At 46.5% G+C, this 26,034-nt stretch overlaps 1 protein-coding gene across 2 annotated transcripts in view; it reads right to left on the bottom strand.

The window, feature by feature from the left end:
* The window catches only part of PEA15 (proliferation and apoptosis adaptor protein 15), a 33,752-nt gene extending 10,016 nt beyond the window's left edge, over positions 1 to 23,736 (bottom strand). The window contains exons 1-2 of one of the 2 annotated variants that reach the window (XM_068125660.2): positions 23,609 to 23,736; positions 8,912 to 9,106 (exon numbers count right to left, since the gene is read on the bottom strand). In XM_068125660.2, coding sequence (XP_067981761.1) covers positions 8,912 to 9,095 — 184 coding nt within the window. In that variant the 5' untranslated portion in view covers positions 9,096 to 9,106; positions 23,609 to 23,736. Of the gene's footprint in view, positions 1 to 8,911; positions 9,107 to 22,598; positions 23,480 to 23,608 lie in introns of those variants that run through there. The other variant, XM_068125655.2, reaches the window with a different exon arrangement.
* Between the last annotated feature and the right edge of the window lie 2,298 nt (positions 23,737 to 26,034).

Here is a 26,034-nt window from a genome sequence, read left to right as displayed (position 1 = left end):
TATCCGGTGAGGACTGAACCGTAACAAAATATTGCTATGTCGGTAGGGTAGAGTGGTATATAGATTCAGGTAGATCTGCATAGGTAGGTGCTCCGATGATCGTGGGTAGAAAGAACCACTTCGATGTACATAAGTCAAGGACCTGTGTAGACCGTGTGTTCGGATTAAGGTGTATCTTCGTCCCCATTACGAGGAATGGGGCATGTTAACTAGTTATAGGGATTATGTTAACTACTACCTTGTTACTCAAACCTCTGCGATTTATCCGTTGTCCCATATGGCACTGCAGATAGACACTAGTCAGGCCCATTAGCACACTAATTAACAAATAATAATAAAACCCAACCGGAAGCCAGGCATCAAGCACCAAGGCTAACAATCCCACCTGGCAGACAAACATCGCTCAAGCAGGCCGAAGAACGCCCCGGAGACTTGTGATTGGCCAGGGCGGAGCAAGAAGCGACTCGCTATTGGGTGGGAGTCGACCAATGGGAAGAACGTATTAAAGAAGGACTTGTGATTGGCCAGGGGTGGGGCAAGAAGCTTCCTGCGGATTGGTGGAAGGAAGGCTGAGAGGGAAGCAGAGGCCTGATTGGTAGGACACACCGATGACATCAAAGGGTGGCCTGCGGGAATTGGTGGAGAGTGAAGGACAGTAGTGGTGGCCTGCGGGGATTGGTAGAGAGGCAGATGACGTCATGAGGGATCGATAAAGGTACGAGGAAACCGACATTTTCTCTCTCTGCCCTCTTGCGCTGGACCCTCTCTTGCTTTGGACCTGCTCGCCCTTGTGCCTGCTTGACGTTCTGGACCTCGGTGCAAACGGTTGTGTGCCGGCATAGTCTCCTCGTCCCCCTGTTCGTTTGGACGTAAGAATGAAAAGCCGCAGTTTCCGTGCCGAATTTCCGAGGACATTGCATGGTTGAGGAAGCGGGTTACACACCCGCTCGTTCGCTTCGCGCAGGAGGCCTTATCGAGGCCTAGTGAACAAGGGCGCTTCGAGGCCTTCTTCCCGCCAGCACCGGAGCCACGTCCGGAGTACGCGCTCGGGGCTGGACGATCGCTGCCAAGGCACCAGTTAAGCTAAGTGCACGATAATCCCACATTACTTTACAGATTATTTTCTGTGTTATACGTCTGGTGAGGGAGCGCTCCATTTAGAACATTATTCATTATCGTCGCGCTTTTCTTGTACCGGCATTCCGTTAAATAAAGCTGTTTATTTTTGTCCATTTTAAACCCGTTCCCGCTTGAGTTATTTTTGCAGTGTGCTATGACCGAGCGGCGGGATCGCACAGGTAATAGCTTCAGCGTCCTCTTCTTTTTTCTTCCTCCCGCGTGCAGATATAAAATCCGCTATTGAACTGAACGCCTTTGGAGTTAAAGCTGGCTTTGGCTATCCGTGATTTCCCCAGTATTAACAAAGGGGGAGCGACGCGACAATATTTATTATCGGAGAAAGACCAAGAGTACACATTTTACATGAATTACAACATTAGGAGTGTGGAAAAAAATCAATATAGTATATAGAATTTGAATCCAGGATCCAACCCAAACAGGCCAATTATTTATGCAAATGATGCATGGAAATACTTCCTGTCTACAAATAAGGCAAACAGATGGCATGATTGGCTTAACACCCAGCCATTCAAAAATGAGGACTTCAAAATTTTATTTCCTTACAAACCTTGCATCCTTACACCTGATTTCCTTACAACCTTACATACAAACTCCCACAATCTCTTCAATCCCACTCCTCCCTCCAAGTCTTCAAAACAGCTGTTTACCACCATCTCTTATGTTCCCCCATCCAAAACCTTGATTTTTTTTCTACCCCCGTTAATACACCCCAAATCCACCTTTTTCAAATTCCGTTTTTCTTTCCTGAAACTCCTTATGGGCCCCATGTGTTTTATACCGTGTACCCCTTCTGCACCAGTCCTCTCCTCCTTCCACTGTTCTCTACTGTTGTTGTGCTTCCCTTCCTCTCCCCCTCTTGTCTCCCAGTCCATTAATTATATGTTTTATGTGTTTTCTGTTTACGTCTTTGTGTTTTACGTGTTGCTCTTACAGGAGCCTCGACTTTGTATCCCCCCCAAAAAAGAATACCTATCAGTCCATAGGGAAGGGAAACTATACTCTAACGTCAAAAACTGAGAGTTACCAGATTTCACAACTTTGTTAAAAAAAAGATTGTTATTGGTTTTGCCTGCACTCTGCATTGTCATTGGTAAAGCAAATGAAACTTTACACCACTGACCAATGACAGAACATTTACGGCAATGCATAAACCAATGACAGCATATGCTAAATTATGGATGCTTGCACATCACTCACGTGCAACTCCTGAGCTGATAGAGATGATTGTGTTGGTGCAAGTATACTGTGTTAATTTGTCCATTTGTTTCCTATTGTATGAAGTTTTCATGTAAATTGTAAAGGATGCTGATGTCTTATAATGGCATTGTCTTGCATGTAATATACTCATTTAATGTACAAGCTCTCCTACAAGCCTTAGGTTTTGTAAAAATAAAAAATAAATGACTGCGTATTCCATAAAACATACTGGGCATTCAGTGCATGCAGACAATAAGTTGCGTGCATCTCTACCTCAATACTCTAGGTCCACTTCTCTTCTGCATTCTGGTCATGTCTGTCTCAGCGACACCACGATTCATTGCAGGAAAGCCATTGCAATAACATTCTACATTGGAGTTTGCGTTACTTAGTTCCAGGCAAGGTATGAGGATCAATATAACTGTTTTCCAATCTCATTGTGTACACGCTTGACTGAGAACAAGTCAAGTGAACATACCAGCTTATTCTGCTGAGAAAATGTTGCATCGAGCTTGCAGCACGGGGGTGAACATCATTGTGCTGTAGGTTTTTTTTTGGTTTTTTTTCAATACAAGGTTAAGGCTCATGCAGGAGTGAAATGTAGACAATGGGGAGGTTTCAACTGCCACAAAATGGCAGAAGGCAATACAAACATGGCCTGTAAGAAAAGGTAGGGGATGGCAGGAAGTTGGCGGGGATAAAATGATAACTGGAAATGGGGAGAGGATGTGAGATGCCAATGAGCCTCAACCATGAAGTGGTTGAGTGACGTACATGATTGAAAGGTAATCCACAGACAGGTTTAAAGAAAAAGGTACAAAGGAATGAAGATGAGCAAGAAGAAGTGGTTTCTGGACGAACGCACTCGTTCAGTAAGAGCTAGGAATGGGGAAGGGGGGGGGGGGGGGGAGATGGCTGAAACGGCAGGAAAGAAGACTGGATGAGAGATTGCAAAACCTTTAAGCACCACCAACCAATCTATGGTATTAATAAAAGAACAGTAGTCGGCCCTGTGTAACAGCCCCTGATGGGTGATGATTTTCAGAGATTTCAAGCATCAACGCCCATGCATTCAAGCAGCACGAGGTGGATGCCAGTGTGCCAGCTCACACAGCAAAAACAATGCTCCATTGCACGTCAACCAAATGCTTCATAGCCCTTGAAGGGTTCTGCAGAACCAGGGAAACACTTTGCCCAACACTGAATGCTCAGTCTTACAGTCGTTGCCAAAAATATTGGAAACCTTGCACTTTTTTTCAAATAACTCATCATTCTCTCAAAAAATATGTTGAAATTGACAAAAGTATTTGGTCTCCACAATTCGATATTTCACTGTTAATATTACAGAACCTCTGTCTTTGATTCATAACTTAATATATCCTTTTAAATCAGAAAATAAAAAGAAATGGTATTGACAAAATTATTGACACCTTAATGTTTGGTAGCACACAGCCTTTTGACAAAACAACTGCAGTCAAGCACTTCCTATAACCATGATTGAGCTTCCTACACCTCTCTACTGGCAGTTTGTCCCACTCTTCTTGTGAAAGCTGCTCCAGTTCTCTCAGATTTGAAGGGGGTCTTCTCCTAGCTGCTGTTTTCAGATCTCCCCACAGGTGTTCAATGGGATTTAGATCTGGACTCATTGCTGGCCACTTCAGAACAGTTCAGCATTTTGTCTTGATCCATTTCTGGGTGCTTTTTGAAGTGTGTTTGGGGTCATTGTCCTACTGCAAGACCCATGACCTTCGACGGAGACCCAGCTTTCTGACACTGGGTTGAACATTGCAATCCAAAATGCCTTGGTAATCTTCTGATTTCATGATGCCATGAACACATTCAAGGCACCCAGTGCCAGAGGCAGCACAGCAACCACAAAACATCACTGAACCTCCTCCATGTTTGACTGTAGGGAAGGTGTTCTTTTCTTTGAAGGCTTCATTTTGTTTTATGTAAGCATAGAGATGATGTGCTTTACCAATAAGCTCTAATTTGGTTTCATTTGTCCACAGGACATTCTCTCAGAAGGATTTTGGCTTGTTCAGGTGTGTTTTGGCAAAATTCAGTTGGGCTTTATGTCTCTCTCTCAGTCCTGAGTCTCCTACCATAGAACCCCCTTTCATTTAGTTGGCGACGGATGGTGCAAATTGAAACCGTCATACCTTGTGTGAGAAGGTCACGTTAAATCTCTTTGGCAGTTGATCGAGGTGCTTTCTCCACCATTCGAACAATCCTTCACGACAATCTTCGATCAGGTTTTTTCTTGCAGCCACATCCAGGGAGGTTGGCTACAATGCCATGGGCCTTAAACTTCCTGATAACATTGCGTGCGGTGGACACATTAACTTGAACATCAAGGTCTCTGGAGATGGACTTGTAGTCTTGAGATTGTCCATGCTTGGCTACAATCTTGTGTTTGACCTCCTCAGACAATTCTCTGGTTTTCTTTCTTTTCTCCATGCTCATTGCGGTACACACAGTGACACAAAACAGCAGAATGACTCCTTTTCTCTATTCAAACTGGTTGAATGAGTGATTTTTATAATGCAGGCACCTGCAACTCACCACAGGTGAGTTCAATTCCAAAGTAAAGGAGAATCACCTGCTTTAAATCTAATTATTTCTAACAACTTCTAAAAGGTACCAATAATATTGTCCGGGCCATTTTATGATTTCTGTGTGGAATAAGCTAAGATTTAGTAATTTTTTAAAGGTTTTTTTTGTTTTATTCCACTGCAAACCAAAGCAATACTTGTGTGGATACCAAAATATTTTTTAATTTCAACAATTTTCTCGAAGAAATGGTGCATTATTTGAAAAAAGTGCAAGGGTGCCAATATTTTTGCCCCGTCTGTATGCCTGGTTCTATCAGCCATGCAACTTGGAGAAAGGATCTGTCCAGTAGAGGTCATAGCTTTTGGTGAGGTCCAAGAGTTCACGAGACTGAACTTCTACCAAAGGTTGATCACAGAAGTGGAAGGGTGGGTTTCCTTGATGGCGCTTGTGGAGAGAGCCCCTGGAAGAAGGTGCGACTTATCTGGTTTGCATGTCATGTTTGAGGTAATAGATCAGGTCTTAATCTTGTTGATGTATTCTGTGAGGGATGCAGCAGCTGTCACTCTGTCACATGAGGGATGGGCATGGTTCAACATAATGTTGTCATCTGCAAAAAGATAAAGATAATTTTACATCAAAAGAACAAGCTCTTAAATAAAAGCTAACCAGAGAAATTGACTCAAGACACTATTGGGGGAGGAAGCATGCCAGGCTCCTTGGATAGAGCAGATGTCAAGGAGGCATGAAGATCAGAATATTGACTTCAAAGGAATATCCAGATCACAGGGGTGAAAAATGTATGACTACATTACTCTCGATCCTCTACTAAATTTATTTATCTAAATTCTTGAGGTTGACGTGAAGTTTCCATTCCATACCATTAACCCCAACAGGCAATTGTGCTCCAAATCAGGCACAGTACCAGTGCCATTCTTCAATTCGGTATCGCCAAACTTGCAAACGATGGATCAAATCCTGAGGATTAACGACTTCACCGTTGCTCTGGAAAACCCTCTCTTCCTTTTTGCAGAACATTCCACATTGTGTAGTTGTGTATAGTTCAGTACGGCATCATGCCGACAGGCACATCCCACTGACGGGCAGACAGCCAGCTGCTGGAAAAGGTTCAGTCCCTTGAAATTATCGGCCTTGCCATCAGCCATGAGCTCTTCCGAGCTGATATAACCCAAATGGCCTCCAAAGCCAGCCGCAGGCAGGCTGGTCATCCTCCATCGTTCCAAGTCATTCCTTGATGAACCAGAATTACTTGCAGCCTACAATGACGTTGTCCATATGGGACAGCAGAACTCAATTGAACTATGGGCTGCAATGCCAGAATCACAACTTTCACTCCTGAAATTTGTGGAATCTAAAGCTCTCTAAATAATTGGCATCTCCCACGATGAGGCCGAAGCATAAGACCTGTTGCTTTCCTGCATAAACTCGTAAAATTCGAAACTCACTATTTACTTGAACTATTTTCTCCCCTATGTGGAACTGTCTTCTGGATATGGTTCAATCCCAAAACTCCCTTCAGGGCTTCAAGCTGGCATCACACATCCACCTCATATCACTCCCCATTCCTGCCTGCAATGTTTTCTGCCTCTATTTACCATACCTACCTTACCTTCAATCTTGCAAGTAACTGTTTCCTGCCCTCCTCTCCTGCCTTTCCTTTCCTTTCCCATTCAATCATTTACTTGCTTGTTACATCTACCTGTTGTCCACAACGTCTCAATGTCAGTACGTTTGGCGTATTGGCCTCGATGATGTCGCTCTTTCATGAGCCGACATTTTGTTTACAGAAATAAGTGCAAGAAAATATCTCATTCCTCCATTTATATATGTTGTACCATAGTCTATGATAACCCAGCATTCGTTTGTGGATGTTAAAGATCTCATGGTATCATTCGCGAAGAGTAGGCGAGCTATCACCAGCAGCTTGGCCAAATTACAAATTGCTGCCCTAAGCTAGAGTGTGTTGCATCAGCGGCACAGCCGTGCCCTTGGCCAATGATGCTGCATACGAAATAAGAAAGAAGAAGAAGACTGATAACCCACAAAATCAAAACAACATAAAATACGTTTTGTTCGGAGGTATATTCTATGACAAAGTCCTGACTTTGAAGCACCAGAATGACAATTTGTTGGCAGATCTGTCAAAATTAAATCCCAGAACAAATAAATCAGCCCAAATGGCCCAATGTAAGTTCTTCCTTGCAGGATGCAGTCTCTGTCTCTCTTTTTCATTCATTCCCTTGTTTGTTTCATACAACTGTGGCCCCACTGCCATACAGTTAGTATACATTACCTTTTACCATCCATCACCTAGTTCTTCCTTAAGCCTCAATTTTGCATATATAATAATAATAATAATAATAATAATAATAAAAAATGATAATAATAATAATAATAATAATAATAATAATAATAATAATAAAAAATGATAATAATAATAATGATAAAAAATGATAATAATAATGATAATAATAATAACAAGCGTTACGCCTAGGTCCCCCGTCGATGAAGTGATGTGAGTTGACAAAGTGGAAGACGCAAGGCGGCCATCTTGGATTTTGACGTGGCGACCCAATTTTCAATAGCGTTCTCCCTTATGCATAGATACACCCACACACCAGATTAGAAGTTAGTAGTTCGTTTAGTTTTCAAGATATTGCGCTCACAAGGTTCAGACATATATAATAATATATGGTGGCGGCCATCTTGGATTTTGAAGTGGCGACCCAATTTTCAATAGCGTTCTTCCTTATGCCTAGATACACTCACACCAGATTAGAAGTTGGTACTTCGCTTATTTTTCAAGCTATTCCGCTCACAAGGTTCAGACACACATGGCGGCGGCCATCTTGGATTTTAAGGTGGCGACCCAATTTTCAATAGGGTTCTTCCTTATGCCAAGATACACCCACACACCAGATTAGAAGTTGGTACTTCGCTTATTTTTCAAGATATTCCGCTCACAAGGGTCAGACATACATGGCGTCAGACATACATGGTGGCGGCCATCTTGGATTTTGACGTGGGTTGCACCCACACACCAAATTAGAATTCGGTCCTTCGCTTACGCACGCACGCCCACACACACGCACGGACACACGGACGGAGGGGAAAGCCATAGTCCCCCTTTCGCTCCGCGGTGCGACGGGGGACAATAATAATAATAATAATAATAATAATAATAATAATAATAAATGACAAGTCAGGAGACGACGATGGTTCACGAGCGAGCGGTATTCAATGACAAAGAAGGATGGACTATAACCGAAACAGGCCCGGACAGGCCAGGCCTGGAAATGTCAAAACGGAGGTTACTGACCTTGAAATGAGATAGAAAATAATGTATAATCAGTTATGAGGTTAGTTAGCAACACAATACCGAAAATTCGGTTCGATTCCGACAACTTTGAAAATTTGACCTTTGTGACTTTCAAAGGTCAAATATTCTGAAATTTGTTGGAAAACTTGTATTTCATGATGTATGTGATAATAAAAGATCATGTACGACATTTCACCCTATCAGGAAGCGAACAATGTAATAAAACCATCAAAAATCGACTTTTCTAAATTTTGTGACCTTGTGACCTTGACCTTGGGGCAAAAATGAAAAATCGAGCTCCATGGGGCTAGACACATGACATTGGCCTAACCAAATACCGAAACCCCTGTCAGATTCCACCAAACCCCTCGGAGAAGATGTAGCTTGAACTCGATTACCCCCTAAAAAGACATCTTTTTCGGGCGTGGCTCCGCCCACAATGGGCGCAATACGCCCACTCTAGGCAAGACAGAACTAGATAATGATATCAACCTCCCACCCAAGTTTCATTAAGATCGGATGATATCATCGGTAGTTATGCTGCGGACAGACAGACAGACAGACACACACCCATGACGAATATAGTGGTCACTCTGTTTGATAACTCGTGAAGCAATATCTGAATGCAAATGAGGCCAACAGAAAGAAAATCATAAACGAGTTGTGTGCACATTCACTCACCCTCTGACAAGCGTTCTTTTTCCTCCAGGTGTTTGAACCAATCGCAGGGTTCTGTGTCACTGGCGGCCGTCTCTAAGGCTTGACCTCCGACATCCTCCCGGCTAGCCAGTTTGAGCAGTCGAAGTTCCTCAGGTGATATTCGCTGTGCTAGCTCTGCCAGCAGGCCTTGATATCTTTCTGACATGTCTGCAATGCCTGATGGAATGAAAAGGAGCACATTTCAATAAAATAGGCGTATTCTCACTCGCACGACATTCCATCCACGATATGCATATACTGAACATACAAACTTGTACGCTCATTGTTATATATTAACGAAGACTCTAAAATATTCATTTGCAGTATTTTGGTTATCAAGGACATTTGCCTAAATGAATTCCATAACAACCAATGGTACATTTGATGGAGAACCCGTCTGAACAAACGAACATTACTTCAATATAATGAACAGTGAAATATAATTATTTTTACACCGTCAAAAAAATTCAAAATCCATGAAGTTCTAGCAGTGAAATTAAGCAAAACTTTTTCAGGAGCGATTTGTTGAGCACTGTTCTGGCCAAACAGGAGCCGCGAGTGGAATTGCACAATTGGACACGCAAAATGAATTCGTTTTTGGCGACACCCAAAACCGTCATGCTCACACACACTGAACACGAGAAGCCCTGCGATTTTATTTGATGAGGACATTTTTTTATACCCTTGCCCAGAACTATGCCTCCTGACAATTATATCTCAGAGTTCTATGGACAGTTCCTTGGACTTCATGGTGGAGTTTCTGCTCTGACATGCACTGTCAAATGTAGAACCTTATACAGAAATGTGGGTTTCTTTCTAAATCATGTCCAATCAATTGAATTGGCCACAGGTGTACTCCACTCAAGTTGTAGCGATATATCAAGGATGATCAAGGGAAATTGGATGCACCTGAGCTCAGTTTTAGTGCCATAGCAAAGGGGTTGAATACTTATTGACTCAAGACTTTTCAGCTTTTCATTTTTACTTAATTTATACAGAAATTCTAAAAAAGAAAAAATCCACATTCTGGGTTATTGTGTGTAGATCAGCGACGAAAAAAATCTCATTTTAATCCATTTTAAATTCAGGCTGTAACACAACAAAATGTGAATAAAGTCAAAGGGTGTGAATACTGTTACAGACGCGGTTGTGGATGTTGGTTTACCGAGCGGTTTGGTATGACCGCATCTGCACAGTTTACCCGATTATGCTCGAACGTTGGTCGAGTCGCGCTATGCTAAATCAATTACGGAAAGGACACAACGGCTGGATTAAATGACACGACACCAGGGGTACAGTTCTCAAGACCTCCGGAGGAGGTTATAATAGTTCGGAACGTTAGATTACAAAGACAAGAGAGACAGCATAGAAAGGTGGGCACTTAAACACGGTCTTATCTTAGCCCCGACAGACGACAGATAAACGGGACAAGACTGACTCACACGGGGATTGATGGCAAGGAAGGGCAGGTAGTCGATGGTCAGCACAAGGTGCACTCTTGGCTCAGGGACAGGATAGCGCGGCCAAAAAGATGCAGGGAGGTCTCTCAGCGCTCGGAGGTCGCGACTGGTTCTTCTTCGTGGCTGAGGCGCATCTGACGTCACGTCCGGTAAGTGGCTGCGTATATCCGGCGGGGAGTGACACGCCCTCGGATCGTTAGCTCCGCCCCAGATGGAATCGGCCCGTTGCTTCTTATTGGGTGCGGGGGTTACCGGGCTCCGCCCTTGACGAGGAGCTGACAGCCAGCCCCTTCGTGGTAACCCCGTGGGCGCACATGGCAATGGCGGCTAACCAAGCCGGTGTGAGGACGCACACTCCCCGCACCGCGGCCGCGCCGCCCCCGCTGTGGTTGTAGTTGTTGTTGTTGTTATTGTTTCATGGGGAAGATGGGAGGAGATATGGGGAGGTCCTAAACTCACTACTGGTGCCATACAATCACATTCTGGTGCAACGAAGAGTCAGAATTACTGGAAACGAGTCCTTAACTGACATAGACTAAGAATAACTAGCAAGATGTCCGAAAGTTGTCTACGTGAGATGCGGTGGACCTGGGCACGACATTTAATGGGGGAAAAAGGGGAAGGTCGGTTCTACAGAGTGTTATTTACAGGCAATGGGACTAGGGAATGGGGGATTGGGGATAGTTGGGGGGTATTGGGGAAATAGGGGAATATTTACAAGCGGATATGGAGGCCAAATCCCATATCCGCAACATTGCACCCTTCTCTACCCTCGGGGCGTCCCGACCCGATAAATTTTTACCTATTTTAGTGTGGCACTCAGATGTAGTTCCCTCTACTATTAACTCTACCCTGAGTGCGACAGTTTTACAGATGTTCACAAATGAGTAAATATGTCCCCCTGCGACGTTGCACCCTTCTCCTCACAGAAACACACCCACAGGATAACCGAATCGCGGAAAGAATTCGCAAACTAAACATACAGCCGGTAGGGAGCATTATTTACATAAGACTACGCTGATATTTACACTACGATCCAGGACCTGTTTTTGGAGGAACACATGCAGATGTTATGCATAGAGAGAGCACGCATGCCAGCATCGATACACCAACCCACGAGTGCTCTGTGGCCTTACGGCCTTTAATAATGTGCAGAGCACCCCTTCCAAGCACCAAAAGCACCACCCCAAGCACCAATCGGTGCAGTCACCATTGTTCATTAAAATAAAAACAACAACCCCTAACCCTGCAGGTGTCTCTTGCTCTTCGTGTGGTGCACTTGGTTCTTCTTGCTTCTTTCAAAAATAAAGAAAGGCGCCAACCGCGTCCATTTCCTATTTGTGGCCGTCAGGGGGCCAACTATTAGTGGTTCACCTTGTATGGCATAGGTGCCACGTTGACCCATAGGTCCATCAACGGGTGGTGCTTGCCCGCAAAAGAACTGCGGTCCATTGTGGGTGGCCACCAAAATTGCGGTCCATATGGTGTATCGATCCAGGCAGCAAGCAGCGAAAGTGCAGGCCCACAACTGCGGAGCCAGCACCTCTCTCTCCTCTCTCTCTGCCCCAAAGCCAGATCCTCGGAGGTGGGAGACAAAAGAAGAAAACAAGTGAGTAAGGTGGTAAGGGCGCAAAAGTGCACGCAATACAAGGTGATGCACACTGGGGGCACATGGGAACCAGGTGAGACAGGTACGTTCCTACCGTACGCCCCCCCCCCCCACCAGGTAACCTACATGGCCCCTCCCTTACCCCTTACTGTATCCACACAACACAACACTACCCATAAACATCTACTTTACAAATCAACAAACGTCCCTACTGTCTTCCCCGTTCCTCCCATAAACCAAATTCGTCTTCTCTCCCTCCTAACCAATCAAATTTGCCATTTTCAACTCTCATCAAAATTTGCCATCTCCAACTGAACATCAAAATTTGCCATTACCAATTCATCATCAGTCCCTCCTAAGGAGGGAGAGATGGAATCACCCCAATGTCTCATCCACGTCGTGATGCGTCTCACAAATCCAACAGCAATCCTTACTTCCTGCAACACAAAACAAAGAAAACACAGGTGTGGAGTCATCATCATCACCACAGGTAAGTGGCTGCGTATGGTGCGACAGGTTCATCAATCCTAACTATTTCCTAAATGACTTTAACAACTTTACATTACCCGGGGTCTTTCCCTGCCAATCCATTGGCCAACTTACACTATGGGTTCTAAAAACCAATTGCCATTGACCAACTTGTGGTGCTTTTCAATTTGGGGTCTCACTCCCCCGATTCATCTCCCGGTGCCCTCGCACAATTTCTGGGCTGTGGCGTGTACCTCTCCCAGCGGGTCTACCCACCTGCACACCTCCACCACTGCAGTTGCCTCCGAGCTTACCTGCTCCTTACCCTAACCTAACTACCTGGGGAAGGCCCTCTGGCGCTCTCCCCACTCGGTGCCCTCTCTGGCACTGGGCTACCCGGGTCCGTCCTCCGGATCCTCGGGCCCCACTGACACTAACGGCTCCCAGAGCCCACCTGCGGCCTCACCTGGCCGACATCCTCACAGTGGTGGAGTGCCCAACCAACTACACACACTAACAGGCTACACGCCCAGCCATTTCCACAACACTAATGCACCCATCCACAATACCATTCTGCAACCGCACCACAAATGCCAATATCCAACCACAATTTACCTATACCCTCTACCTAACACTTACACTACCCGCCCCGGGTATCCGTGATGGGGGTCCACTCTTCCCCCATTCACACCTTCGCACCATGCACACCACTCCGTACCACTTACTCCAACTCTCTCCACACACCTGTACTTGCACACCTGTGCTCTCACACCTGGTGCCACCTGCACCCTTCTCTCCCCAAGCACATTCGCGCTGATCCACAACACTCACTACTCATACACTGCTCCACACACCTGTCCAGTTGCACACCTGTGCAATCACACCTGTTCCATCCTCACACAGCATCATCTCATCTAACTACTCCCCTCTGAAACTTGCGCTTCCCAGTCGTCCCTTTAAACTATTGCGCTCCCTCGTCATTATCATCCATACGAATCTACCTGCGTCCCCACTACAGGTATCAGTCACTAACTAAACTTAACGTCACCTAATGTCATCTTCGCTAGATCCCTAACAATATAACCTAACCCACCCGGGCTAGTTTTCACTGCCATCAACCCCATAAGCTATTGCGCATTTGCCCCACTATGGGAAGGGTGGCAGGGATGCCCCCCTTACCCACCGTCATACGGCGCGAGTGGGACCTTGTGGGACCACCTCGTATGCGAGTCGTTGCCCGCCTGCCGGACCCCGTGCGTCGCCCCTTGCGGGGTCAGCGCGGGGCCGAACCGGCCGGGCCCCCACAGTACATTACCCCCAAGGGGCTCTCGTGCCTCCCCGGTCCCTCTAACAACTACCCCCGTTGGTGTCGATGCATGGGTCACACTTCCGCAACCCGCTACCCATTCCATACCACCACAACCTTGCTCACCCACACCTCGCACCTCTCGTTCCATACCCTCCGGACCAGCCATACACCTCACTCTTGGCCTCTCACGAACACCCGGGTCTATCTCGACCCCCAAGCTTATTAAATCACCTGGCGCATCATACGCACGACCATATTGGTCACCACTTACACCGGGTCCTCTTTCTCTTCGCTTCTCCTCCATCACCTGCGAATCCCTCATCCGGTTAATGAGCACATCATCACGATCCGAACACAGACTTTGGACCAATTCTTTTACCTCCTCTTTTATCTCTTTCTTATCCTCTCTCCGTCGCTTCTTAATTTCGCTCACCCCTTCTGCCACTTCTTCTAATTTCTGTTTCACCTCCTTCATCTCCTCGTGCGCCCCTTTAAGTTCTTCCTCTAACTCCACTTTATTTTTTTCTATGTGCTCCCGCACCTCCCGCTCTTTAACCTCCATCACCTCTACCACCTTGTTCATTTTCCTCGTCAAGTCCTCATGTACCGTCTGACACTCTTTTTTAATTACCTCTACGTCCTTTTTCATCTCCTTCTGTGTCGATTTTAAACCCTCTATTACCGCTGTGTTCTTCTTTACCTGGTCCCCCAACTCCGTCTGTCCCACCGTCAGCTGCTCCACCTCCTGCGTCAGGTCCTCTATGCCCCCTTGTAACTTTACAGTCCCCTTTCTCACCTCCTTCTCCATGTGCTCCTCACAGTGCCTCACCTCCTCGCGCACTCCTCCGACCTCCTCACTCACACCTCTTCTGATCTCCTCTCCCATCACTTGCATCTCCTGCCCAGATGCCACCCTCATCTGCTCCATTTCCTCCCTGTGAGCATCCAGTTTGGTTTCTACCCCCATTCTGACCCCCTCTATCTGCTGCCCCATTTGTTTAACTTCCCTTTCCGCTTGGTCCCTCATGTCCCTCAATTTGCCTTCCATCCTGTTTTCTAGCCCCTCTAACCCCTTTTGCATCCCTTCCATTTGATTCTCTTGAGCGGCCATTCTGTTTTCTACCCCCATTAACCCATTTCTCACCTCTTTTATCCCGTTGTCTAACCCCTCAAAATTATTGTCTAACTTCCCAAATTTCTTGTCTAACCCCTCACCGGTACCCCTCGCTTCGTCCCTCATTGCCCCCATTTGGCCCTCTAATCGCTCACTATCAGCCCTCATTCCCACAATTTGGTTTCCCAACCGCTCACCCAATCGCTCAATTTGGCTCCCCATACTCATCTGTACAGCTGCCTGTAGCTGCGCAATGAGGGCCTGCATGTCAATCGGCTGCATGTTAAAGCCCGTTGATACAGCGGGCTCGGCTACCGCGCGCTCGTGCGAGGCGCCATTTTGCGAATCTGCTACCCTCACTGCTTCGCTCTCCTCTTGTCCCTCATTTTGGTCCTGGATCGACCCTGCCTCACTCCCTACTACCGGAACCCAGCCGTCTTGGTCTGCCATAGCGCGACTTTCAAAATTCGGGTTTTTATTTTCGTAACACAAAATCAAATTTCGCCGTTATAATTTCGAGCGCGTGAAACGCGCTCCGGATCAAATTCCACTTCCCAACACCAATTGTTACCCTAATGGTACAATTGGTGTTCCAAAATTTGGGCCTAACAAATTTAGTCCCAGGTCCGAATCCAACTCCTCGACACCAAATGTTACAGACGCGGTTGTGGATGTTGGTTTACCGAGCGGTTTGGTATGACCGCGTCTGCACAGTTTACCCGATTATGCTCGAACGTTGGTCGAGTCGCGCTATGCTAAATCAATTACGGAAAGGACACAACGGCTGGATTAAATGACACGACACCAGGGGTACAGTTCTCAAGACCTCCGGAGGAGGTTATAATAGTTCGGAACGTTAGATTACAAAGACAAGAGAGACAGCATAGAAAGGTGGGCACTTAAACACGGTCTTATCTTAGGCCCGACAGACGACAGATAAACGGGACAAGACTGACTCACACGGGGATTGATGGCAAGGAAGGGCAGGTAGTCGATGGTCAGCACAAGGTGCACTCTTGGCTCAGGGACAGGATAGCGCGGCCCAAAAGATGCAGGGAGGTCTCTCAGCGCTCGGAGGTCGCGACTGGTTCTTCTTCGTGGCTGAGGCGCATCTGACGTCACGTCCGGTAAGTGGCTGCGTATATCCGGCGGGGAGTGACACGCCCTCGGCTCGTTAGCTCCGCCCCAGATGGAATCGGCCCGTTGCTTCTTATTGGGTGCGGGGGTTACCGGGCTCCGCCCTTGACGAGGAGCTGACAGCCAGCCCCTTCGTGGTAACCCCGTGGGCGCACATGGCAATGGCGGCTAACCAAGCCGGTGTGAGGATGCACACTCCCCGCACCACGGCCGCGCCACCCCCGCTGTGGTTGTAGTTGTTGTTGTTGTTATTGTTTCATGGGGAAGATGGGAGGAGGTATGGGGAGGTCCTAAACTCACTACTGGTGCCATACAATCACATTCTGGTGCAACGAAGAGTCAGAATTACTGGAAACGAGTCCTTAACTGACATAGACTAAGAATAACTAGCAAGATGTCCGAAAGTTGTCTACGTGAGATGCGGTGGACCTGGGCACGACATTTAATGGGGGAAAAAGGGGAAGGTCGGTTCTACAGAGTGTTATTTACAGGCAATGGGACTAGGGAATGGGGGATTGGGGATAGTTGGGGGGTATTGGGGAAATAGGGGAATATTTACAAGCGGATATGGAGGCCAAATCCCATATCCGCAACAATACTTTCTAAAAGCACTGTATATACTTGGACTGTAGAACGCAAATCACCTTCTAAATACTTCCAATAACCTCCAGTTTTATATTACTTTGCAATGGTATATATGGTGGTGTATAGGAGTGGTTGGTGTTTAAGACTTTGTTGGTATATAAGCTTCAATAGCGCTAAACCTATTTTTTAGCGATCTTTAAAATCATTATTGTACTAAAATTGATGTATAGGCTGAAACACTTCACAAGGTATCATGGTCTATGAACTCTGTACTGTAGATACCTGCACCACTTAAAGGGGACAGTGGCTGTGTTTTCACCCCTGTCTGTTTATCTCTTTGTCTGTTTATCTGTCTGCCTGTCTGTCTGTCTGTCTGTCTGTGAACGGGATATCTCAAAAAGTTGTGGATGGATCACAAACGCTACACCGATAAAGTCAAAACTTACAAATACTCTTCAAAGTCATTAGATCTAGTGCTTATCCTTCAATTAACCTGATTGGTCGAAAGGTTTGGCAACCACATGATTTTTTTTTTCAAAGAAAGATCAAAATCTCCAGAACTGTTCAACCAGTCGCGACAAACTCCTGTGACCCTCGGCCCCCTGCACGCGTGATCTAGCAACCTGCATTGGCGAAAGCATGTATGTACACAAGCCTCTGCACAGGTGTGAGCGCCATACACACATGACCTTTGAGCGGATGCAAACTCCTTGCTGTGTGATTCAGGGCGTGTGCATGTTTTTTTCTGTGTGTGCATCCTTGCACGGTGTGACCTAATGTGCATGTGTCAAATTAAAGGACGATTTGTTTCATTTCACTGTATGCAGGTGGAAGGGATAAAACCAAGAGAGCAAAGAGAACGTTGGAGAGAAAGGTGAGGAGGGGGGTTGAAAGGTGAGGTGCGAGGTGAGAGAAAGAGTGCAAGTAAGAAAAAGAGGGGAGATGGGAAGAAAAGTGGAGGGAGGTGTGAGAAAAGTGTGGGAGTGAGAGAAAGAGAGGCAGGTGAGAGAAAGCGAGGCAGGTGAGAGAAAGCGAGGCAGGTGAGAGAAAGTAGGTAAGGATGGGGGAGAGAAAGAAAGGGTTAGAAAAAGAGTGTGGAGGATGTAAAGAGGGGAAGAAGGTTAAAATTGGGGGAGGGAGCGAGAGAATGGGAGAAAGAGGGTTGGGTGATAGAAAGAGTGCAGGGGGAAGAAACAAGGGGAGGAGAAGAGAAACAACGTGAGTCGGGGTGAAAGAAGGACCATGAGAAAGAGGATTTGGAAAGCGAAAGAGGAATGGGAGAGGGAAAGACGAGCAGGCAGTGGGTAGGGGGGGTGGGGGGAGATGAAGGAGGGGCGAGCGATTGAGGGGCGGGGAGTGAAAGGGCTGGGGAGACAAGGAGAGCGGGGAGTGAAAGAGTGAAGGGGCGGGGCAGAGAGAGAGTGAGAGCGGATGCATGGGGTGAGGAATAAGGGGAGGAAAACGAGAAACAGTCCACATTTTATACTGGTTGCTAAGGGATGGAGGTTGAGGTAGGAAGAGGGTGGGGGGATTGAGGCACTGGGGACAAATTGGATAGCAAATTGCAATGTGTGAAAGAGGGCGAGCAGGAAGATGGGAAATAGAAGGCGGGACTGAGCCATAGTGCAAGACACAAGCCCATCGTAAAGAGATCGAGCTACTGCAATAACATCACATGCAAGTTGCAATGCAAGGTTTGTATTGACGAGCTGAATGCAAAATCAGAAAGCGTGGTCGTTGCCTCGGAAGGTCAACTTCCATCTAATCACATTGTCTTGCATCATCAGGACAAGCCAGTGATCCAATTTTACTGCAATCCGAACATGATGTCATCTCCAGCAGAATGTGTGAAACAGTTGTCGCATTGTTTTCTGCATCATTCTCAATCTGGGAGCGTTTTTTTGTTGTTGTTTTTTTTCAACTTCAGCGCCTTGTACAGGATGTGCATTCAGGTTCATTAATACGATGCAATTGGGCATAACACCGTGCATTGTGGGTTATACAACCGTACACAGACTGAGACCGTGTATTGTGTTCCCAAGAGCGCAGTGAGCTCCATCATTAGGAAATGGAAAGAATATGGACCTACCCAGACTCTTCCTAGAGCTGGGCATCCGAGCAAACTGAGCAACCGGGCAAGAAGGACCTTGGCCAGGGAGGTGAACAAGAACCCAATGAGCACTCTGACAGAACTACAGAGTTCCTTGGCCAAGATGGGAGAACCTGCTGGAAGGGCAACAGTCACGGCATTACTTCACAAATTCAAAAATCTGGACTATATGGGAAAGTAGCCAGACGGAAGTCACTCCTGAGAAAAAGGCACATGACATCACGCCTGAATGTTTGCAGAAAGGAACGCGAAAGACGGAGAGCATGAAGCAAAAAGTTTTTGTGGTCTGATGAGACAAAATATGACCTCTTTGGCCTGAATGCAAAGCGCTGTGTCTAGCTGAAACCGAGCACAGCTCATCACCCAACTAATGCCATCCCCACCTTGAAGCATGGTGATGGCAGCATCATGCTATGGGGATGCTTTTCAGCAGCAGGGATTGGAGAACTTGTAAGAATAGAGGGAACAATGAATGGCACCATATTCAGGCAAATCCTTGAGGAGAACCTGCTTCAGAGTGCAAAAGACCTCAGACTGCAGCGAAGATTTACGTTCCAACAGGACAATGACCCCAAGCATATTGCCAAAGCAACACTGGAATTGCTTCAGAACAAGAACATGAAAGTCCTTGAGTGGCCCAGCCAAAGCCCAGACTTGAATCCCATTGAGAATCTCTGGGAAGACCTGAAGATTTCTGTTCACGACACTCCCCATCCAACTTGACAGAGCTTGAGCAAATCTGCAAGGAAGAATGGGAGAAACTCCCCAAATCCAGATGTGCAAAGCTGGTACACAGAGCGATACCGTGCATTGTGAGTTATATAACCGTACATAGAGTGATACCGTGCATTGTGAGTTATATAACCGTACATAGAGTGATACCGTGCATTGTGAGTTATATAACCGTACATAGAGTGATACCATGCATTCTGAGTTACTAGGACGTGCCCGTACGTGGGTGCCCGTTCCTTGCCAAAAAAAAAAATAATAATAATTTGTGTAGGGGTGTGTGTGTGTAAACATCCTAGGGCGTGCCCGTACGTGGGTGCAAAAAAACATGCGTGCAAACAACAACAACAAAAAAAAACTTTGAAACCACGTGGCAGTAACGACCACAGAACCCCCCCCCCCCCCCTCTATTTACATGAATGGTTTGGTCCATTCGCAACGACCACAGAACCCCCCCCCCCCTCTATTTACATGAAATGGTTTGGTCCAAAGCGAACGGCTTGCGGAGTTTGGTAAAGAAATCGCCATAGCTCGGTAACTACTTGTCCGATTAATATGAAACCTTGAAAAGGCACATCCTCGGGTCCCCAGCAATATACCTGGCAAGTTTAAAGTATATCGGACCCGTGGTTGTCGAGAAACAGCGGTCACAGACAAACACACAAACACACAGACACACAGACACACAGACACACAGAGATTACTGGAATTATAGATAGATATAACCGTACATAGACTGATACCGTGCATTGAATGAATGATCGTTTTAAGGCCATTTTCCCCGCTAGAGCGGGGGTTAACCTTGTGGGCCCCATGACAATCATGGTTCCCTGTTTGAGGCCATGTTTTTATGGCCGGATGCCCTTCCTGATACCAACCCTTGGTCACGCTCTCATGATGCGCAGGGATACGGTGTACCTATTCTAAACCGGGGTACACACCATGATCATTCATCCCAGCAAGCTGGTACTCAATTTGCCGATCTCAGAAGGATGACAGGCTGAGTCAACCCCCCTGGCGTTAATTCAGCAATCGACCGGGATTCGAACCCAGGATCCTAGGATCCCAAGCCGGCACCCTAACCGCTAAGCCAACACGAGGCTATTACATTGTGAGTGCATTGTGAGTTATATAACCGTACATAGAGTGATACCGTGCATTGTGAGTTGTATAACCGTACATAGAGTGATACCGTGCATTGTGAGTTATATAACCGTACATAGAGTGATACGGTGCATTGTGAGATATATAACCGTACACAGAGTGCTACCGTGCGTGCATTGTGGGTTGTATAACCGTACACAGAGTGATACGGTGCATTGTGAGTTATACAACCGTACACAGAGTGTTACAGTGCATTGTGAGTTATATAACCGGACACAGAGTGATACCGTGCATTGTGGGTTATATAACCGGACACAGAGCGATACCGTGCATTGTGGGTTATATAACCGTGCACAGAGTGATACCGTGCATTGTGAGTTATATAACCGTGCACAGAGTGATACCGTGCATTGTGAGTTTTATAACCGTGCACAGAGTGATACCGTGCATTGTGAGTTATATAACCATACACAGAGTGATACCGTGCATTGTGGGTTATATAACCGTACACAGAGTGATAACGTGCATTGTGAGTTATATAACCGTACACAGAGTGATACCGTGCATTGTGGGTTATATAACCGTACACAGACACAGACAGGTATACGTATAACCATGTGGGTTATATAACCGTGCACAGAGTGATACCGTGCATTGTGAGTTATATAACCGTGCACAGAGTGATACCGTGCATTGTGAGTTTTATAACCATACACAGAGTGATACCGTGCATTGTGGGTTATATAACCGTACACAGAGTGATAACGTGCATTGTGAGTTATATAACCGTACACAGAGTGATACCGTGCATTGTGGGTTATATAACCGTACACAGACACAGACAGGTATACGTATAACCATGTGGGTTATATAACCGTGCACAGAGTGATACCGTGCATTGTGAGTTATATAACCGTGCACAGAGTGATACCGTGCATTGTGAGTTTTATAACCGTGCACAGAGTGATACCGTGCATTGTGAGTTATATAACCGTACACAGTGATACCGTGCATTGTGGGTTATATAACCATACACAGAGTGATACCGTGCATTGTGAGTTATATAACCGTACACAGTGATACCGTGCATTGTGGGTTATATAACCATACACAGAGTGATACCGTGCATTGTGGGTTATATAACCGTACACAGAGTGATACCGTGCATTGTGGGTTATATAACCGTACACAGAGTGATAACGTGCATTGTGAGTTATATAACCATACACAGAGTGATACCGTGCATTGTGGGTTATATAACCGTACACAGACACAGACAGGTATACGTATAACCATGTGGGTTATATAACCGTGCACAGAGTGATACCGTGCATTGTGAGTTTTATAACCGTGCACAGAGTGATACCGTGCATTGTGAGTTTTATAACCGTACACAGAGTGATACCGTGCATTGTGGGTTATATAACCGTACACAGACACAGACAGGTATACGTATAACCATGTGGGTTATATAACCGTGCACAGAGTGATACCGTGCATTGTGAGTTATATAACCGTGCACAGAGTGATACCGTGCATTGTGAGTTTTATAACCGTGCACAGAGTGATACCGTGCATTGTGAGTTATATAACCGTACACAGTGATACCGTGCATTGTGGGTTATATAACCATACACAGAGTGATACCGTGCATTGTGGGTTATATAACCGTACACAGAGTGATAACGTGCATTGTGAGTTATATAACCGTACACAGAGTGATACCGTGCATTGTGGGTTATATAACCGTACACAGACACAGACAGGTATACGTATAACCATCCCCGTGTTTCGACACCTGCTCGCGTCATTGGAAACAGTGCGAGAGAGAATGACTCAACGAGCTGACGTTGCGATCCCATAGGATTTCCCCCCCCCCCCCCCCCCCCCCAGTACCATTGCATCTTCCGGCCCGTTATCCGCATATACCACGTACGGATTCGTGCCAGTGTCCGGCATCGCTCTCTAATCAAGTTAACGGTTACATGTACAGATACCTGTACTGCCATGATAATCTCATGTAACGATCATGATGCGATCGTACCTGATCCGCTTCAGCCGCGGTCTCTGCGGAAACTTCACCGCTCGTGCGAGATCTTCACTCCTGATCTTCTTCCTCACCTCCTCTCACTCCTCTTCACTTTTACTCTTCTCGATATTCTTTAGTAGATGCCTCTTCTAATTGCCCTGGGCCCTTCCTCTAGTCTCTGTATGTATTGATCGTTTCTTTCTTCCTCTTCTTCCTTTTATCCCGCTTTTCTCTCCACCTCCACCCGACTAAACCTCACGATCGCTATTCCCAGCGCTATTCCAGCAGATTCAATGGGAAACGCCTTGAAGGGGTGGACACGGAGACCGAACGGGAAGGGAGGGGTGGACATGGAGACCGAACGGGAAGGGAGGGGTGGACATGGAGACCGAACGGGAAGGGAGGGGTGGACATGGAGACCGAACGGGAAGGGAGGGGTGGACATGGAGACCGAACGGGAAGGGAAGGGGTGGACACGGAGACCGAACGGGAAGGGAAGGGGTGGACACGGAGACCGAACGGGAAGGGAGGGGTGGACACGGAGACCGAACGGGAAGGGAGGGGTGGACACGGAGACCGAACGGGAAGGGAGGGGTGGACACGGAGACCGAACGGGAAGGGAGGGGTGGACACGGAGACCGAACGGGAAGGGAGGGGTGGACACGGAGACCGAACGGGAAGGGAGGGGTGGACACGGAGACCGAACGGGAAGGGAGGGGTGGACACGGAGACCGAACGGGAAGGGAGGGGTGGGCATGGAGACCGAACGGGAAGGGAGGGGTGGACATGGAGACCGAACGGGAAGGGAGGGGTGGACATGGAGACCGAACGGGAAGGGAAGGGGTGGACATGGAGACCGAACGGGAAGGGAAGGGGTGGACATGGAGCCCGAACGGGAAGGGGTGGGGTGGGGTGGGGTGGATATGGAGCCCGAACGGGAAGGGGTGGGGTGGGGTGGGGTGGATATGGAGACCGGAAGGGAGGGGCGGGACGGACTCTCTGAACCCACAATATGTATTCTCTACCTCTTCTGTTTTGTCCTTCGTTTCGCCGTCACGCACTGCTCTTTCGAATGACCCCTCCCGCTGAAGGTCTTCGTGCACCTCTGGTCGAGCACGCCGGTGGTACGTGCACCACGTGCGCTCATCCCGGAGATTCGGGGACCGGAAGGGGCGGGCGGGGCGCGAGGATCCTTTCGGGGTATGACGTCATTGGATCGGAATATTAACCGCCTCTGGCTCTTCGTCTCGAAGAACCTCCGCGAGCACAGGGTCATCGGTCATCGGTCATCGGTCATGGGTCATGGGTCATAGCGACTAGCGAGGACCTTCAACTTCATTAAAATGGTGCGTGCTGCTCCCTTCATTGACGCTGAGCATTTTAAACGAATGGAGCACGGACGAACAACCATAGGTTGGCGATAATAGCGCAGACTTTGATGACCGCAATGGTTGAGCTCCTCCTGCGTCCAAGTTATTTGTTGGGGAATTCGTTTCACTATATTTAACGATCTAACCTGCTGATTTATTCATTCAGAGGCAATAACTCACTCCATCAAAAACAATTATTCATTCCTGAATGGTTATTTCGTTATTCGATGGAGACGATCAGACGAACATGTTCGTGGGTAGAGCCAGCACCGTCTCCCACTGCACCTCCATGATCGGAGACCCCTCATCCATTCTTCATTCCGGGTCTCCATCCCACAAAAACATCCTCATCTGTTCTGCTCCAGGCAGGAAGTCGGCGAAGAGCTTGCAGAAAGTAGAAAAGCCCCACACGGACATGGACACCGGTAGGACACGGATATGGATATGGATGAGGTAATACGGATACAGACACGGATACGTGTACAGGTACGGACGCGGATACGGGTACCAGTACAGACGCGGATACGGGTACAGGTACGGACGCGGATAACGGCACAAGTACAGACGCGGGTACAGGTACAGGTACGGACGCGGATATAGGTACAGGTATGGACGCGGGTACAGGTACGGACGCGGGTGCGAGTTGGACCCATTCGTTCTTGTGGTGTACCGACGTGTCACTCACACATCCTCCAGGTTTACCAGACACCACTTCCCTTAATATAACTGTACGGTAGTCGGTAGGGCCGATCGAGGAAACGAGAACAGGAAAAGACCATTGTAAAATCACACCTGGTTGAAGAGCAAATGTAATCATGAAACTCCTGCACAACATACATTTAGTATGTACTTGTCTATTCTAGATTGTTGAAACAGTACACAGGCAGGTAAACACCAAAATAAAATGTTTTAACAACTTAATGATGTAAACAAACAGTCCAGTAATTAAATGTCCGTGGTGTGCTTGGTGTGGAATTTGTGAACAACGTGGGACACAAACTTCGCTTCCCTCGTCCAGGCAATGACACATTGTCAGCTATTTCCTGATTTGTCACCGAGTATTCACCACTACCCACTAGCCACTACCCCTCCCTTCCCAGCTCACTCACATACATAGTCAGGTTCACTATGTCAATAAATTATATTTCGTTCAAAATCATGGTAGATTAGCAAACCTATACATTTTTGGAAAGGTTATAGCATAAGGAAACTAAAAATCAATGTTTACATTTGGAGAGATACCTGTATGGCGGCCATTTTGGATTTTCAAAATGGCCACTGTAAAATACATATTTTGTTCTATTTCTGCCTCTAATTACCCTAAAAACTTTTTAAAATATACTAAACCTATATTTTCAGGGACAAGGAATCCAATGAAAGTATCAAATTAGTGCTATGGGGAATGGTAAGACACGAATCAAAGGTTTTGAATTGCAAAATACTGTCTTTATATTCGCGATAAGTTGCATAATCAAATAGACGTTATCATTTTGTACAGGCAGTTAATAACATCAAAATGTGTCACAATAATTCATATCACCAAACATACACAGGCAGTCAGCAAAATCATATATACACATGCAGTCAGTATAACTTCACATGTACACAGGCAGTCAATGACAAAATATACACAGGCAGTCAATGGCATCAAACATACACGATTACAGAATATGCCATTTAGAGTTCGTCATCACTGTCCTGTGTGTCGTATCCGACAATATAGTCCGCATCGTTTTCACAGTCCGTTCCACACAAGCAAAGGTCGGTCAAATTGATTGGCAAATCGAATTGGTCGAATGGTCGATCGAATCGAATTCGATGAATCGAATCGAATCGATCGAATTGGTCGAATGGTCGATCGAAGCGATTGGTCGAATGGTCGAATTGGTCGAATGGAATTGGTCGATTGGTCGAATTGGTCGAATTGATCGAATCGAATTGGTTGGAATTGGCAAATGTAAACATTGATTTTCTGATTTTCCATGTAATAACGTTTCCAAAAATGTATAGGTTTGCTAATCTACCATGATTTTGAACGAAAAAACATAGTGAACCTGACTAACAGTCCATTCAGCACGGAT

The sequence above is a fragment of the Myxine glutinosa genome, chromosome 1 (assembly GCF_964187855.1).
Source record: "Myxine glutinosa chromosome 1, kmMyxGlut1.1, whole genome shotgun sequence".
In the NCBI taxonomy this organism is placed as follows: domain Eukaryota; kingdom Metazoa; phylum Chordata; class Myxini; order Myxiniformes; family Myxinidae; genus Myxine; species Myxine glutinosa.
This window is presented reverse-complemented; position numbering and strand designations above follow the sequence as displayed.